At 56.2% G+C, this 17721-nt stretch overlaps 4 protein-coding genes across 4 annotated transcripts; all 4 read right to left on the reverse strand.

The window, feature by feature from the left end:
• Positions 1-115: 115 nt before the first annotated feature.
• On the reverse strand, positions 116-1393 carry LDBPK_365690 (hypothetical protein, conserved; the record flags this gene model as incomplete). The annotated part of the gene is made up of 1 exon (XM_003865634.1): positions 116-1393. The coding sequence occupies one exon, from the start codon at positions 1391-1393 to the stop codon at positions 116-118; it is 1278 nt and encodes a 425-aa protein (XP_003865682.1).
• A 958-nt stretch (positions 1394-2351) lies between these two features.
• Positions 2352-3920, reverse strand: LDBPK_365700 (hypothetical protein, conserved; the record flags this gene model as incomplete). Its single annotated transcript, XM_003865635.1, has 1 exon — positions 2352-3920. One exon carries the CDS (start codon positions 3918-3920, stop codon positions 2352-2354), a length of 1569 nt encoding a protein of 522 aa, XP_003865683.1.
• A 1105-nt stretch (positions 3921-5025) lies between these two features.
• Positions 5026-7938, reverse strand: LDBPK_365710 (hypothetical protein, conserved; the record flags this gene model as incomplete). Its single annotated transcript, XM_003865636.1, has 1 exon — positions 5026-7938. One exon carries the CDS (start codon positions 7936-7938, stop codon positions 5026-5028), a length of 2913 nt encoding a protein of 970 aa, XP_003865684.1.
• Positions 7939-13948: 6010 nt separating this feature from the next.
• Positions 13949-15955, reverse strand: LDBPK_365720 (hypothetical protein, conserved; the record flags this gene model as incomplete). The annotated part of the gene is made up of 1 exon (XM_003865637.1): positions 13949-15955. One exon carries the CDS (start codon positions 15953-15955, stop codon positions 13949-13951), a length of 2007 nt encoding a protein of 668 aa, XP_003865685.1.
• Between the last annotated feature and the right edge of the window lie 1766 nt (positions 15956-17721).

Below are 17721 nucleotides of genomic sequence, written 5' to 3' on the forward strand. Positions count from 1 at the left end.
ACGACGCACATACACACACATATATATATATATATATATATATGTGCACCCGGGCTGGCGCCGAGGCCCTGCAGCAGCTGCACATTGGTACGTTGCCTCTGCGACGCCAAAGGCGTCAATCCACCACCACACACGGCACCGGGTTCACCTGGAAACTGTCCAGTTCCTGCTCCCAGCCGCAGATCAGCTCGCTCATCACCTCCACATGATACTCGCACAGCTGACGGGCCTCCGTCACCGTCCAGAGCGACCTCTTGTGCGTCTCGTTCGCGGGGCGATGGGACGGGCATCTGAAGCGCACCACGGTCTTCCAGTAGGCGTCTTGAGGCCGCACTGCATGTGGCGCCCCACGAGCTCGCGCAGTGACGCTTTTGTTAGCGATCCCTGCTCCCGCGAAATCGGAGAGTATTGTGTAATGCGTAGCGCATGGATTCGCTGATGGATACCAGCTCTCCCACACCAGGTACTCCGGGTTCCACCGTGGCTTCGAAATGCGCGAGTGGTACCGACCTATCTGCTCAAAGACGCCGCTGTACCGTGGGTTCTGCAATATGGCCTGGCGACTCGACAGGCTGTGGTGCATGGTGTGCAAGAAGTCGAGCACGTTTGGTGTGTCCTCGGCTTTCGTGGAGGCACCCTCAGTGCCACGATGCGGAGAGAGGGGCTGTAGCAGGCGCTTCAGGCGCTGGTGCTGAACTCGATACACAACGCCGGCGGGACACAGTTCGTAGTATCGCTCCCTGCCGGTCAGTGCCTTTTCGCCGTCTCCGTACAGACAGCGGGAGGACTGCTCGCTGGCAGCCGTGTGCCACCACGCCTCGAGTGCGGCGGACATGGCAGCGCGATTACGCGCAATGTAGCGACGCTGCCGCAACGCCTGCTCCATCCGGTTCTGCGGCAGCGGGAGCCGGCAATGCAACAGAACTGGTTCCTCTTCAGCGCCCTTTCCTCGAGCCTGCTCACCCACACAACTTCTGCGCGGCCGCTCCTTGCTCCACACCACCCACTCCCCAGAGAGTCGACAACGAAACGGGAGTGGGCCACCTACGGCTTTCGTTCCTTGATACCCCATCGCGGTGGAGAGGCGCTCGTCCAGGGCACCGGCGGGCATGAAGACCGTCTCTCTCGCCAACGTCGGCGCAGAGGTCGGCGGCGCGAGATCTCTATCCATGAGGCGATACCCGCTGCGCGCGATGGTCAAGAGTGTGCCGTTGGGAGCGTTGTAGAACTGATCCTGCAGAGCCATGTCTGTGTCAAAGCCGTTCAACAGGACTATCGTGTAGGCGTCGGCGCCGGACCACCCATTCGCTCTGTGAGCAAGGCCGAGCATCAAGAAGAGAAGCGCCACGGCAGCACGCGCCGCAGCGGAAGGAAGGGGAGAAGAGACCAGCATGCGCGCGAGTGAGTGCAACGTGGCTGTGGGAGAGGAACGCGAGATGCACAGAGTTGGGCAAGGGACCAGGGTGGGGGAGCGGAGGAGAGATCATAACACAGACGTCAATGAGATCTGCGGCCTGTCCAAGGTGTCATTGCTACAACGATAGAAGAAGAAAACGAGCACTCGAAACCACCTTCGACGCACATGTATGCATGCCTGCGATGGTGTCGCGTAGGTGATCATGCCTCTCCTCATCACTCGGAGAGGGGGAAATGGAGGCGCTAGGAATGGATTTGTCCTTTGGCCATGAAACGGGAGTAGAGCAAGAGGCAGAAAGGGAGAAAAAAAACGAACCAAACAACAGCAGAACACATGTCAGTCAACGACGCACCAAGTGCACCGGTATACGCCAAGCGCTCTTTCCCTCGAGAAAGACCGGTTTTCAAGCGAGTATGACCTCTGGGCTGCTACGAGGGTGGGTGTAAGGCGGGCAAGTAAAGAGCACCTGCCACCTGTCGTCCAGGCGGTGCCCTTGTCGAACTCTTTCATCCATGCGGCGAGTAAGCTGCCCTACTACTACTTCAAACCAGCACGGTTCGCGCACCCCGGGACCCACCCAGCGACCACCTAACCCCCAACGCCCTTCCCCTCTCCCCCCACCACTACAAAAAAAAGGGGCCAGCCTTGCGCCACGATCAAGGACTCTTCATTGGAAAGTTGGGGAGAGATCACCGCGCCACTCGAAAAGCAGAAGGTAGCACGGCACCGGTAGCAAGGGGGGGGGAGGCAAAAAGAAAAAACAACAATAAAGCACACACACGCACACACACAGAAGTACGTTTGAGTTGTAGAGGGATACCCACCCTCCCCTCACCCCCCAAAAAAAAGGAAGAGAGAAAGAAGCACGCGGAAGGGGAGTATGTACAGAAAAACTCGCGTTACACTTCAGTGAAGCCATGACATTGCAAGACCGCTACCATTGGAATCGCGAGCTGGCGGCCTTCACAATGTCTTCAGCAATCGCCATGGACGCAGTGGCGGCCGGACTCGGCGCGTTGCGAACGTTCAGGATGAGCGGCTTTGAGCTGTCAGACGCCTCAAGGCCCTTGCCAGAGTGCGGCGCATCTTTGATCGCCTCTAGCAGCATCTTCTTGTCCATCGTCGCCGGTACCGTCACACGCGGCCGTGCAAACTCCATCGCGAGATCCATGCTGAGAGTGCCATCCTCCGCCACGCCGACAGCCATGACACCGCAGTAGCTGTCCACGATGTCCTTCGCCTCGATGGAGGGGATGAGCTTTTGTGCCTCGCGAAGGAACTGCCGCTTGCTGATGTCCATGTAGTACGTCTGGAAGATGACATCGAAATTGGAGACGAGACTCACCCAGCCGCCCTTGCTAAAGGCGCAGTTGAAGCAGTACTCAAGGTCGATCGCGTAAGGGGTGTAGCCATAGCGATCCAGCGCCAGCGCAGAGCCTGGCCCAATAATCACCTGGCGTCCACGGCGCACATCCACTGTCGGAGTGAAATGCACACCGACGCTCAAGCCTTTGCGGGTATCGGGACACGGGTACACGTGCATGCGCACCATGTCGCGGCGCTCCGGCGTCAGCTGGTAATACCGCCCGCGAAAGCCATATGTCTGCATCACACGCTTACCCAGCCACTCCACAATGCCACCAGAGTGCTTCGCCACCACGTCGCTGTCGAGGCCACAGCAAGTGATAACGTTCTTTGCCAAGATGGTCTTCTCCGGCCCCAGGTGGTTCTTCTCGCGGCCGCGAATGAGGACCATCTCCTCCGTGCCCGCACCCTTCGATTTCGTGACCGACACGCCCACGAAGTCCTGAGCATCGAATTGGAACTGTGTGGCGAAGTTGTTCTTGGCGTGGGCCGTCAGCTCACGCAGCATGCAGCGCGTGACTTCCGAAAAGTCAATGATGCCCGAAACGGGGGACCACAAAGCAGAGACACCGGTCACCAGTGGCTCCTTCTTTTTGATAGCTTCCTCGCCTTCAAGGATCTCGAGCCCCTTGACACCGTTCGCAACACCCCAGTCGTACATGCGCTGAACGGTTGGGCGCTGGCTGTCCTCTGTGGCGACGACAATCTTGCCGCACAGCTCATAGGGAAGCTTGTTCTTCTTGCAGTAGTCGATGATCAGACTGTGGCCGCGGGGGCACAAGCGCGCCATGGCGGAGCCGGGCGGGTAGAACATCCCGGCATGGAGGCAGCCGCTGTTGTGGCCGGACTGGTGCTGCGCCACATCGGCCTCGCGCTCGATGAGGATGACGCGCTTTCTGGGGTACTTTTGCCGTATCTCGCGTGCCGTGGCGACGCCGACGATGCCACCGCCGACGATGGCGACGTCGTAAATGTCGCGGCGGTCGTCCCTGGAGAAGGTGATGAGCGAGTGAGCGGTGCTGGCGTCGTCGGTGGCCATGTTGCCGTACTCGCGGCGGTAGTAGACGGCGCCGCCGAGCCCGCACACGACGGCGACCTGGCTCATGCCAGAGAAGACTTTGCCAACTACAGACGCCATGCTGGTTGCAGCGCGAGGTGGTGGCGCGACCACGGTTTAGCACGCCCAAGGGAAAAAGACGGAGAACACGAAGGGAAGGGGATCAACACAGGACGAGCTAGACGAAAAAGGGATGATGACGACCCTCCTCAGTGACGGGCAAATATCGACAACGAAAGAAGACAGGGAGGGGGAGGGTTGCGTGGGCAACGACAAGAGCTCAACATACACCAAAAGAGGAGGAACCCGCAACGCGATGTATCACTGAGCGTACTGCGTGTGAGTTGTCGGTTGACCTGGAGGGTTGTATGGGAGAGGAAAGGGGGGGGGGCGAGGGCGTTGTGCGAATGGAGCAGCGGAGCAAACAAGAAAAGGCTGGTGCACCAGTAAGAAGAGAGGGCGTTGGGGCCACAGCGAGGAGATGGGGATGTCGAAGAGGTGTGGAGTAGACCAGCGTCTGTGAAGTGTTGAGTGTGTGTACGCGTATTCGTTTAAGGATGAAAGGACAGGGGTAGCGCACAGCCACCCGAGTGTGGAGAGTTTGAGTGATGGTGTGCGTGCGTGTGTATGTTTAGTAGGGAGAGGGGAACGCGGCGAGCGAGAGGGTAAAGGACATCCAAAGAGCGGTGAGGAGTCGAGGTGGTGGCGGTGGTGGTGGCTGGAGAGTTGTGTGCGTGCATAAGCGTGTCGCCAACGCTTACAGAACGAAAGACGCTTCCGTCCTCCTCGCTTCTTGTTTTCTTTTTTATTTTGGCCTCTTCCAATATTTCACCTTCCTCTTCTTTCCGCAACTCAGTCCCGCGTGCGTGGGCAGGATTTCACCGTGTTCATGTTGATGCTCCTTAGCGGTCTGTCTTAACGTACTTCTCCCGTTTACCGAACTTGTACGAGCTCGCCGCTGGCAACCAGATCGATGCGGCCGCCGCCCTCCCCCCCCCCCATACTGTTTGGCAAGCAGAAGAAAACGGCGGGATGTGAGGAGGGCAGAAAGAACGAGGAGAATGCGACACACAGAGAGGGAAGCCATACACCAGACTGCGTCATCTTCCGCTGTGTGAGGCACGACGGAAGCGCCGCGGCTCACAGAAACGCAGCTGCAGCCCTCCACCGACATTTCGCTTTTCCTCTACAACTCGACGTGGCTGCGCCGGCTGAGCGCGTCAAGCGCGCGAGTCGTTGTTTCGTCCAGCATACCCATAGTCTGGAAGCACATTGCAAGTTGACGCTCCACGGCGCTGCGCTGGGTGGCGGGGAGAATGCGAAGCGAGTGCCAGAGTTGCCGATCATGAAAGACCAGCTCTTGCAGCAGACGAGCGAGTACTCGCACCGACTTCTGCACTGGCAGTGAGGAAGAGTGCGTGCTAGCGGTGACGCTGCGAGCGGAGACACTGTCGTCGTGCTCCGCGTATTCTAGCACGCCTGCTGCGAGGCTGACTAAAGCGTCTGCCGTGATTCGGCTGTCTATCAAGGCAGTCTCACGCTCCACGGCGGCGACATCTGACGCTGCCTTCCTTTCGCTCGTGATGCGAGCGCGCCGCATCGCTGTAGACTCATGCTGCCGCAGCTTCTCCAGATTCTGGAGGCGCTGTGCCAAAGCCCCGTTCGCCATCACCAACACATGCTCGGCGAAGGTTGCCCAGATGACGAACTCAGACTTCACCGCATGTGAAAGGCGCAAACGACCAGCGCCACCCACGAGCTGCTGCGCCCTCCGAGCACAAATGAGCGGGTACAACAGCGTCGCGGCATCCCACAAGATGGCTAGCTCCTGCAAAGAGAGCGTACTTGGTTGGTCAGGAGTTGTTTGAAGCGCGCCCGAGATGAGCAGAGCCTCGGCAAGGAAGAGGCATCCTGTCACCGGAGTATCGAAAGCCTCAGCGGACAACGCTCGCTGCTGCGTTGCGTGGCTTCTGTTCGCGTGGCTCGCGCACAGTTGAATCAGTCGCACAAGCTCACTCGGTGGCAGAGATTCAGCGAATACACCCAGTTGCTGCACATGAACCTCGGAGATGTGCTGCGCACGGAGTGCCGCTGCAAGCTGCCGCTGCTGCAGTCGCGCCTGCTGCACAATGGTGCCCAGCACGTAGCCCTCTGCGCCTTGGCGGCCGTGCTGCACGTACAGCTTCATGCGGTGCGGACGCGTGGCAAATGCCAAAAGGGAAGACTGTCGTGCCTTCTCCCTCAATACGCGACTCGTCTTGGTTCGCAGTTCAGGGAACATGTCGCGCAGCAGCTGCGACAGCAAAAACGCGGCATCTGCGTCGCCGACGGGAAGCAGGCGGAGCGTGTGCAGCTGAACCGCAAGCCGTGCGGCGTCCGCAGGTTTAAGGCGCCCCAGCGTCGTCGCCGCCGCTATCGGCTGGCTAGAGAGACGCACGTTTTGCTCAGCGACGAGGTGTGTCTTCACCTGACGCCCCACCGTTGCTATGGCGTCCTCGAGGCAGTGGAGAGTGCGCTGCAGCGACTTGGCGGCTTCCTTGCTGTCTGCCAGCGACGGCGTCTGCTGCGGCGACAAAACCAGCACACAAGAGGCCAGTCGCTGCAGCGTCACACAGAGATCGACTAGCTCCGCTGCGCAGCCGAGACGCAGCAGCGTGGGCACGTCCATCTCTGGCAAAACGAAAGTATGGAGGGCGAGCGTCTCCGAGGCGAGCGGAATCACGTGCGCCGTGTGAGGGGGAATCCATCGCATGGACGCCACTCTGCCCGGCCGCCGCTTGCGCCTGGTGCTCTTCGAGGCGGAGTCACGGGCAAGTGGTGCGCTTGCCGCGAGTGCGATGTCAGCGGCAGCAGAGCTAGGGACTTGCAGGGCCCCCTGCAGGATGGAAAAAAGTGCGTCTTCTTGGTTGCTGCCCGGAGTTGCATCGGCGGTAGAGCGGTCCTTGGAATCGCGCGCACCGTCGCCGGCTTCGACTGACGTGTCCGCCGCCGCCGCGCTCCGCGCGGCATCTCCGTCGAGGCTTCGGGCGTCTACGTTCCGTTTGCGGGACTGCCACGACCGCGACGGCATCGACACGACGAAGCGTGGCGCGTGCCGGCTGAAGCACCTCCCCTCCACGTAGTCGCGCAACACCCCCATCGAGAGGCGCGTGAACGCGAGGCACATGAGAAGCAGTCGTGTGGCATGAGGCGCCGCCAGGGACGACTCATCCACCGCGGCCGCGTGCTTGTGCTCTACGACAGCCGCCGTCCACACAGATTTCCTCAACAGCAGTTCCCAGAGACGTGCCGAGACGAACGAGCGGGCGAGCAGCGAGGCGCGCAGAAGGGACGCATCCGCCTTAGCGGCGCGGCAGCGTTCCTGCAACATGTTCGCTGTTTCCCGAAGGAGCGCGACACTGTCTTCCCTGTGCACGTCGTCCTGCTTTCCACTCTTCTGATTGCGGCGGCGCAGCTGCGGTGCGAACTCCTCCTGAAACTGCTGCCACTTATCGTCCGCCGCGGTACACCTGCGTCGCGCTGCCCCCTCTTTCCTCCACAGCAGTTGCCGACGCGCCTCTTCGACCGAGTGGAGAAGCTTCAGAAGGAGAACAACAGCGTCGATGTGCTGGCGCGACGCTGCAGGTGAGGGCTGCACTATCGATAGAGTTTTGCTCTTCTCGGGCTGCATTACAGGTGCTACAGAAGGGGCAGAGCCAGTGGCGCTGCTAGCCGGCGGTGATGAGGCCGAGCCGGCAGTGGTGCCAGCCGCTGCGCCGGCAGACGCCTGCGCGGCGATTCGCTGTACTTCCCGTTGACGCTGGCGGCATTCCAGTTTCCACCAGCTGCGTTCCACCAGTGAGACAGAAAGTGGAATGCGTCGAAGCAACAGCTGGTTTTGAGCAGCCGCGCATCCCGACAAGGCGTGGTGATGCACTGAAGCGGGCGAGCGCACTCGTTGCTGGCCGGCAGAGATTCGGAGCCCTACTTCATCTTCCACCAAGTTTGGCGCGCTGCGTGCAGACGCGAGGAGGCGCCGTGAACGTGCTTCGTCAGCCTGCACGCGACTCAAGCGACGTACGAGGTGAGCAAGCTCACTAATGCGCTTGGCAAACTCCATTTGCTGCGCGAGTGTGCAGTTCAGGAAGGGTTATGATGAAGGTTAGGAGACGGAAGAAAGAGATGGCAGGGGGGGGGGGTCAGATGTGATGGTGGATTGATCGGTGCCGGTGTGTGAGCCTGTGATTCGCCTGCGCCGGTACCCGGAGGCGGCTTGCAGAAGAGGCCTCACACATTTCATGTGCTTCATGAAACGAGTGATCATGCTTGATGCACAGAGTGGATGCCGCATCGTCGTCGCGGGGATGGAGAAACAGAAATGAGGGGCTGCTCACTCATGTCGCTCGCTTGTTTTTCCTTTGTTCTGTCTTACTCCCGAGAACACAAAAAGAAGAAACATCTTCTCTTTCCACTTTGCCTCCACTGCCCGTACGGCGCTGTGTGACCGTCCCTCGCTCCCCCCAGACCCTCCGTCTTCTCGCGGTCCACTCTACCGTCTACTTCTTTCGGAGGGCGGCTCGGAAGGAGGAGGGAGGCGGGGCGGAGGTCTCCAGGACGGGGGACAGGAAAGTCTGTCCACGGAGATAAGAGACAGAAGGAGTAGATGGGAGATACCAGACGATTAGCAAAGCCAAGGACGACGAAAAGAACAAAACAAGAAGGGAAAGAGGAGAAAAGCAAAAAAAAAACAGTAAACAGAGAGCTGAGCTGGACAGGAATCGCAACAACGGCAGCAACGTCTCACCTGAGCCGCCACTCCGGCATTTCTTCGTTTTTGTTTTCGCCTGTAAGGAGAGAGAGGGGAGGGAGGAGGGAGAAGGGGGAAGAGCAGTACATACGAAAGGAGGGGCAAAGAAAGGTAAGAGAGACACTATAGCACATGCGTACAACAGCAGCGAAACGCAGCAAATAAAAGGACGAAATCCGAAAGGCAACCTTGTGTGAGAAAACGAAACGAAAATGAGAGGAACTTAAAAAGACAGAAGGGGAGGGGTAAAGGAAGAGGGAAGAGAGGGGGATTCAGATCGAACACGATCAGACGCACGCAAGCGATCGGATGCTTGAGTGGTAAAGAGATAAAGAAGCACAGAGAGCTGGAAGCCAAAAAAAAAGAAATAAATAGAAAACAAGCAGAAGTGCAGACGCACACACAGACATACGGAACCGTGTCGGTGAAAGCCTCCATGGCACCAGAAAGGCCGAGGAGTTACTTTTTCGGTTTAAAGACGGAAGGGGGGTAATGATTCTTTCATATTCGTTTATTTACCAGTGCTCCTTATTCTTTGCTTGCCCTTTTTTTTTTTCGCTCTGACATGCTCTTCAGATTGTCGAGGACGTGGGGTTGAGAATCGAATAGAAAGGCAACAACAAACAACAACAACGGCAAGTGCGGTGGGAGGACCGTGGTGAGAGGGTACGCGAACAGATACATAAAAGATACAAGCTGTGGGGTGCAAAGAAGAAGTGGCGGGGGTGAGGAAGAGGCGGCGGATGGAATTAGCATCTAGCCACGGCATTTCGACTTCTTATCACAGAGGTTAGAAAAAGGCCTCTTCCACTCACATGATCGAGAGCGCCATCCTCCTCCTCTGTGCGTGTGCGCTTGCCTTCGCGATGAAACGCACCGCTCGGGCGAGCGCGACGGTGTGCATCGAAAAAGCCACATATCCCGCATCACCGCCGATGAGTGTGGAAGTACTTCAAAGTTCGTGTTAGCCTTTGATGACCTTCGGCACCAAATATCCCGACCGCCACCGCCGCCTCTCCGCACGGCTGTTTCGTCGCCCGAATAACTGTAACGGTGCAACAAGTGAGCTGATGCAACTCCAGTTCGGAAGAAGCGAGACAGCAAGAAAAAGAAAAAGAAAGAGGGAGAGGAAAGAGAACAAGAGTAAAACAGAAACGAAAGCGAGGGCCACCTCAGCCGCCTTTCGGCATTTTTGATCTTGGACGTGCCCATCCCACCACAAACACGTCTGCAACAGTGTATACACGCCTCCGCAACCACAGCGCCTCAACCCTCTGGCCGCACGGCGGCGACATCTCCTGGTCGCCGAGAACGAGCTGCCCTGCGGGGTAGAAGAGGTGGTGGTGGTGGTGGTGGGCCAGACGCGTGCCGAATGAGCTCGAGGAACAAGTCGGCCAGCCTCCGGTGAGAGCCCTTCAGAGCCTCTGCAACCCGGCCGTATGCCATGCTTCCGGCACCCGTGCCCTCATATCAGCCCACCGCGTCGGACGCAGGAGACGCCGCATGCTCTGCGCACACATGCGCCCTGGCGCCGATTCGTATGGTGCCCTTCGCGCCCTTTTTCGCCCATCACTCTTGCGCATCGGACAACCGCACGCCTTGCATGGATGCGGCACACCCATGCCAGCTGTGCATGGCAGCGCCTGCGCACCGTGCGCTCTCGCCTTCTTTTTTCGGAAGAGGTGGTGGGAGAGTTCTTGGGGGCTGTTTCAGCACGACACGGCTGCATGGGCGACTCGCTGTCTGCAGCTTCCATTTCTGTCTTCCGTAAAAGAGGAAGAAAAACCAAAAGGGAGAAGAATAAAAGGCGCTTGCGGGCCCCCATGAACCTTTTCTTTTGTGGCTTGTTCTTTGTTGCCTTCTTCTTGTTCTGCGCAATATATTTTTTTTTTTGGTGTTGGAAGTTTCGGGTCGCTCTCTGAAGGAGGTGAGGAGCGCCTTCCTTTTACCTCGTCCCCCGCACACAACACTGCCTCGTGACCACGCTCACGACTGAGGAAGGAGATGAGTCGAAGTTATTCGCCCTTCCTCCTACGCACAGGCTCACAAATACCAGCGAAAAGCAAAAAAAAAAAAGAATCGAGTCACATGTAAAGGGGAAGGGAGCGTAAAGACGGAGAGAAGGACGCGGTAGGCAGTGAATAGGAAAAGAGGGGAAAGAAAGAGGGCACAAAGGCCCCTGCCCAGTTTTTCTTTTAGTGACTCTCCTCTTCCTTTTTTTCTCGGTGTGGGGTGGGTGGGTGCAGCAAGGACGAGAATACAGCAGCTTGTGATCTCTACGGTGGCGTCACACGCGCTGCAAAGGGGAGGGGGGGGGGAAATTGTGAAGGGAAGAAGGAGCGGGGAGAGGAGGGGCGACAAAGCAACGGAGGTGGCGTGAATGAAAGACACGTAACGCGCACGCGCCACACACGCACAAAAACACCGAAAAAGTAATCTGGCGTCTCCACCCGGTTGGCCGCACACAAAAAAAAGTAGAGTCGAGGGATACATGAAAAAAAAAGGGAGAGATAAAAGTAAACAAAGAAAACAAGCAAACGCAAGAAGAGAGAGGTAGGTGGTTGATGCCTTGAATCGTCTCTCTTGATTGGAACATTTTTTTTTGATGAGTCCAAAAGCGGACATGGCGGGAGAACAAGCGTGGAAAACAAACAAGAGCATATTGCAAGGAGTAAACCATCACTTGAAGGGAAACCGATAGGATTAACAGCGAAAAAAGAAGAAGAGTAATGGTAGGAGGCGCTGAGAAGCAATAAGGACTGCTTACGGGAAATACCTGCGACGCACGTCGCAGAGGGAGGAGGGGTCGACCATAGAAAAAAACCCGATCAAGCCGGGTATCGAGGAACGCTCCAGTGCACTGAATGAAGGGAGGTGAGGAGGGCATCATGCAAATACGAAATACGACAGCGAGAGGTCGTCGTTTGCTTTGACGGAGACTAGCCCCGCACTCACGACGTGTGATGAAGGCTGCCAAGTCCACCACTCACGCCTCTCATTTTCGCCTCCTCTGCGTCAGCTCTTGATGCTCTCGTTCTTGCTGGTACTGCTCGTGCGTGGAGGACAAATCTGGCGGCTCACTCTCAGACGGACGAGTGCCAAAGGTGGAGGAGCGGAGAACCATCGAGGAACGAGCGCAAACACCCACACACCCACACACACGAATGGGCACGCAGATGCTATCTTCTCCCGTGTTTCCTGGTGCCGACATGCTGCGTGACGGTACAACTCTTTTTGTTTTCACTCCCTCGCTTGTTCGGCTTCTCTCTTTGTGTTTTGTGCACCGGTAACCCAGTCATCAACCTTTTTTTTTTCTCACTGAGTCTGCTGAAGCGGGAATGTCTTCTGGTGTACACCTCCATCAGCTCAGTTCTCTCGTCTTTGGCACTTTCTTACCTCTTTTTTTTTGCTTCTTCTCCCTTTGGCAGCGGCGCAGCGTGATGTCCCTCGCTTTCTCTGCGTCCCCTAGGTTTCTCCCACTCAGGAGAAGGTGGGTGGCCGGGAAGAGGCAGAGACAGAGGCAGCGAAGTATCGGAGAAGGATGGCAGAGAGTGAGAAAAAGGAAAAAGAGATAAAGGAAAGAGAACATCGATGTCCACAACAACAAAGTCCCAAAGGCGGGGTTTTTAAGCGGAAGCGATAATTCAGAGTGCAAAAAAAAGGGCAGCTCACACACCCACATATCTACATACACACATCGACGTGTTCATTGGAAAAAAAAAACACCGACAACACCATCGCACTGTCAAAGAAGGAAAAGGGGAGTGCGGAAAGCACAACAACAATCAACAGACAGAAAACACGGGTGCGGTGATGACGACACATCAACAACCCCTTGTCTTTTCCCGACCCTGCTGCCATGCGCAGAGACCATGCCAGTAGCAAAAACCATAAAGTGCCGGTGGAATCAGAAGAACACAGGACAAAAAAAAGGAGAAGTACACACACACACACACACTGAATGAGAAACATATATAGAGAGAGGGACTAGAGAGAAGAGACCAAAACCGCAAAAAAAAAAACGCACAGACACACCAGCACGAACAAAGGTGAAAGGTAAAGAGTGAGACACACACGCACACAAGAAATCGAAAAATAATAAAAAAGAGCAAACAGAGAGAGAGAAGTAAAGCAAAAACAAACAAGCAAGCAAGCAAACAAACGTAAATCTAGTCATACGCACAGACACGTACAAAAAACACACGAAATACGGAAGAACACATGCAGAGGTTCCTTTTTGTTGTTGTTTGCTTCTTTTCCTCACCGTGCCTGTCCTACCACGAACACGTCGACAAGGACACGCATACATGGGGTGTGAGCAAAGATCATCACGAGAGCATCGAAAACAAACAAGAGAGATAGACAACAACGGTGATAAAAAAGATGCGCGAACGACGGTCTTTGTTTGTTCGACACCCTCAACGTAACTTCTGCCGCACCACCATTCACTGCTACTCCACGGCAAAATGCATCGCGCTCAGCCTCTCTTCGCAGGAGCCGTATCCTTTTTCGTTTTGTGAGCGAGACAGAAGATGGAAAGCACGAAAATGTTCGTTTTTCATGATTTTCGTTTTGTTTTACTGGTGCTCAGAAAACTTGTCTACCACAGCTTCGCGTACAGTGTATGTGCGTAACCTTCTTTTTTTCTCCGCTGAGGGCTACCAGCCGCCGCGATGCAAGCGCGTCGCGCCACGAGGAACGCGAAACAAAGAGGGGGAGGAAGGGAGCTGAACAGTGGTGTGAAGACTGCACGCACGCACAACGAGAGAGGAACAAATGCATAACAAAACATGCATACTGTCTTGAAGAGCGGAAAAAAAGAGCGAGATGTGGCGGACGACACAAGAAAAGGGGGCGCTGTACTTTGCTTGTGAGGAAGGGAGAGAGCCAGGGGTGGAAGTAGTGAGGAGGGAGGGGGAGGAAGAAGGGGAAGGTGTGGTGGCCGAACGGAAAGAGCGAAAGCAGGCAGTACCAGAGAATCTACAGGGAAGTGTTAGATGAAGGAAGATCATAACAAGAAAAGGAGTATCACATGGAGGTCTGGTGGAGGGGTGCTGGACTCGGGCCGCATTCGTCAGTGTGTGCCGGGTGCACGTGAGGGGCGGTGCTTGCTCCAAAAAGCGACAGAGATCTACACAGCTCATGCCCTTTTTTTTTCGGTGCGGCCACACCTCTTCCTTTCCCAACGGTCTCAAGAGGGGGTGTGGTTTAGAGGTGACATGACCTGTTTTGCGTGCTGCATCCCCCTTACCCCGGATGCCAACGCAAAAAAAGAAGAACCACCACCACCACCACACTGCGCGAGAAAACGTAAATAGGCATACTACGAGTAAGGGGTAGTGCTTGAGGGCAACACGAACGGGTAGGAGACTGCCTGGTAGCCCTCTGTGTTCATAACAGGTACTTCGACAAACGTTGGTGGGTGAACATGGGGAGGGGCAGCGAGTGCTCTTGCCTGCAGTAGCGTTGGTCCCCTTTGCGGTGCCGACGAGGGTTGCGGTGCGACGGACTGCTGCTGCTGCTGTGACGAGCTTACTACATAGTAGTAAGCCGGCTCCGACACTCCACTGTGTGCGATAGAAAGCTGCTGCTGCTGCTGCTGCTGCTGCGGTGCCTCCAGTCGCTGCGGTTGAGGCGGCGTCGAGACGTTTGCCCAGTATATGCCCGGTGCTGGGTTCACTTGGCTTATGGGCGGGTAGTGCACCTGCACCAAGGAAAGAGACTGTGTGGCTGGCTGTGTATTCGTGACGGCGTGGCTAGGGAGAGTAATGGTGTGCACATTCGTCGTCTGCTGCTGCTGCTGCTGCTGCTGGGGCACGTACACACAGGGGGCAAGCGTGTAGCCCATTGCATGTTTCTGCTGCCGTTGCTGCTGCTGCGAGGCGGGAGTAACGCAGCTGCCTGGGGTAAGAGCTGTCGCTGACTGAGGCCACATCGAAGAGCCTGTGTAGGTCGTCACGGTACTCGACTGACCACCAAACAGCTGCCCGGCTTGCTGCTGCTGCTGCGAGTGCTGAATCAACGGACCCGGCCGGTTGACGGCGGCTCCGTGTGCGGCTCCACCACGGCTGCCTTGCCCGCCTTTGCCGCTTTGACGTTTTTGGTGGTCCGCCACGACAGCGTACAGAATCTCACTCAGCCCCAATCCAGTGATGGCGCGCGTCAGGTCGAGTTCCTCATGGTGCTGGTCGCACACGAAGCGGAACTCTACGGTCTCTGAGCGCAAAGGGTCGACCAGCGTGTTGCCGAGTTGCTGAAACTGATGTGCCGACCAGCCGCACTGACTGCGCTCACCACCGAGATAGATGGTGACGCACGCGAAGTTCACCTGATACTCGGCGGACTGCGCGACCAACGGCTCGCTGCGGAGAATGCGGAGCACAGCAGCCAGTGCGTCATTGCTGCGAAGTCGCGCGAAGTACATACGTTTCTTGTCTCGGTTCGTGCCGCGCCGAAGGACGCACGGAAGACGGCGCAGCCGTTGATCCGCCGGCAAGCCGCTGTGAGCCTTTTCGGTGCACATGGCCGTGGTCGCGACAAACAAACCACTCGAGTGCCCCTCAACCACGGAGGACACGGGGGTGCCGGCAGTGCGGACGACGCGCTCACACGGCGGAGTGAAGGCCTGCTCAACTGCTGCCAAGCTCATGGTGCTTTGGTGCTGCTGCATCACCTTGGCAACGAGGGTGCTCACGTCCGCGACGATCGTGCCGATATTCTCGCCGTGGGTGTACTCGCAGAGAACCAGTTCGCCAACCTTGAGTGTCGCGCGCAGTGCCGACGGCACAAAGCAAACGCAGAACACCTTGTCGAAGACAACTAAAACGTGGACGCGCTCTGACGATTCCTCTTTTTCCGGTGCCGCGGCGGCAGGAGACTCTGATGCGGTGACGCTAACGATGGGATTGCGATGGAGAGCATCGGGTTGCGGCACGTGACTAGCGGCAACCAGAGCGTCTGCGGATGTCACGGCACCGCTCGCCTCTTCCGTGGTTTGCGCTGCCGAGACCGGGACATTGGGCTGCACCCCGGAGGAACCGCTATTGCCCCACCCTTCAATGCGCACATCCCCCTCCTTTGATGGGGACCTGGCGGTTCCGTATTGCGGCGCTAGCTGAAGCGGCGTCTTGTGAAGGTGCCCTAGCGGCTGCTGGGGGTATGGAGGCTGCTGTTGCAGTTGCTGCTGCTGGTGCTGTCCAGCCGACGCGTTGAGAGAGACGGTGACCGACGTGTCCGGGGGGCAACTCTGGAATACTTGGGGCAGAGAGAAGGACATGGGTGCGCCGATAATTCCCCGCTCGCATTCCACGTCTATCAAAGAAGAGTCCATGTTGCTGATGTGTGTGTTTAGGTATGAACGCTTTTTTTATATCTCTTTGGTAGAGGTTTGTGTGTACTTTCCGCCGTACGCTCTTGCCTGGCTCGACGGCCGTGAAGAGGAAAAGAGGGCAGCAGCAACGACCACAACACACGGAAGAAGACAAGTCCAATGCCGGCACTCAATCGGCTGTTGACCGTGACACAGATGTTTGCCACACGCACGCCCGCACAGACACACACACACACACACACACAGACAGAAACAAAACAGAAAATGACAAAAAGTAGGGTACAACAGTGGTAGACAAGGGCGCGGCTAGTCAAACGACAATTCCAGCGATCGTAGGATTGAGAAGATAAAAGGCAGCGAAAAAAACGACAACCACGAGAGCACGGATCAAGACGGGAGATGATACGTGAAGGGAGGGAAGGGGGGAGCTAGAAAAAAAAACAAGACAACAGTAAGTGTTTTTGAACGACTGTCTACCATACGTAAACCAAACCAAAGGACAACCGCAGACCGAAACGTAAGAGATGAGCGAACACAGAGAGTGAGAGAGGCAACCGTAAAGTAAGCGTTGATACGCTACACAATGGTAGGAGAGGGAACAGACAAAACGATGAAAGCGGGAGAAAATGAAGACGTGCGAGAGCGCGAGAGAGAGAGAAAGCCGCGTGCGCGCAGAGGGATACCTGCAATTACACTTTCGTCACTCACCACGAATTCAGAAAAAAATGCGAAGCGAAAAAAAAACGAGCAAGCTGTAAGGGAGAAGAGTAGATTGTTGGCGCGAAGAGTAAAGAAAGACAAAAAAAAAGGATCGAAAGGTGACGATGACAAGGACAACGACAGCCGCGAATAAAAAACGAGATGATAAGCGTGGAGGGGGGAAGAAGAGAGAAAACACACTTAGAGACCGGCACACACTCACAACTGCAGGAGGCGATGCTGGAAGGGATGGTGGTGATTGCACAGAGGCAGAGAGGCACAAGCACGGAGTGAAACACAGCGAGACTGCACACACGGATAAAGACACGCACAACAAACAAAGGAGGGGTGACTTTTCCAACTAGCTCCTCTTTGCTTCGTCTCGTCTTTTCTGTGATGCGTGCCACACTGTGCGACGCAGACGGCGTCGGCTTATCTTGTGTGTACGTATAAACTTATACGTACAATCAGTGCTACGAAAAAGAAGTCGCGCTTCCCCTTTCCTTCCTTTTGCCTTTTTTCTCGCGCACAACAACAACAGAAAAGGTAAGATATTTCCTATCTTCTTTTTTGGTTTCCAGATGGAGAGAGTCACCGTTGCGTCACGGATGCCTCTGACGTCCCTTTACGCGTGTTTTCTTCGAAGAAACAACAAAAAAGAATCTGTTCTCCGTGAAAACAAAACAAACAACCGCGACCAGAAAGAAAACAAAAACAGGAAAATGGAGAGAGACGCGCCACACCAAGAGGGACTTTTCCCGACAAGACGTGCAGAAAAGCGAGCGCTACGTAAAGGAAAGAGTAAGCGAAAGGTGCGCTGTAGGTTGTAAAGAGGGCAGCAACAACAGCAACAACAACGACCGCACGCGTACAAGGCCGCTGGCAAAAAAAAAAAAAAAAACAGAATACCTAGAACCAATCGAGTGAAAACGATGAGACAAACCAAAGTAGGTGAATGACGACCAAATGGCGGGGTGGTGGGGGAGGGCAAACAACAACGCAAAAGCAAAAAAGAAGTCACCGGAGGGACAGAGGAAGAGAGTGAAAGAGAGAATCGGAGGAGCGAA

Source organism: Leishmania donovani, chromosome 36 (genome assembly GCF_000227135.1).
Source record: "Leishmania donovani BPK282A1 complete genome, chromosome 36".
NCBI classification, from domain to species: domain Eukaryota; phylum Euglenozoa; class Kinetoplastea; order Trypanosomatida; family Trypanosomatidae; genus Leishmania; species Leishmania donovani.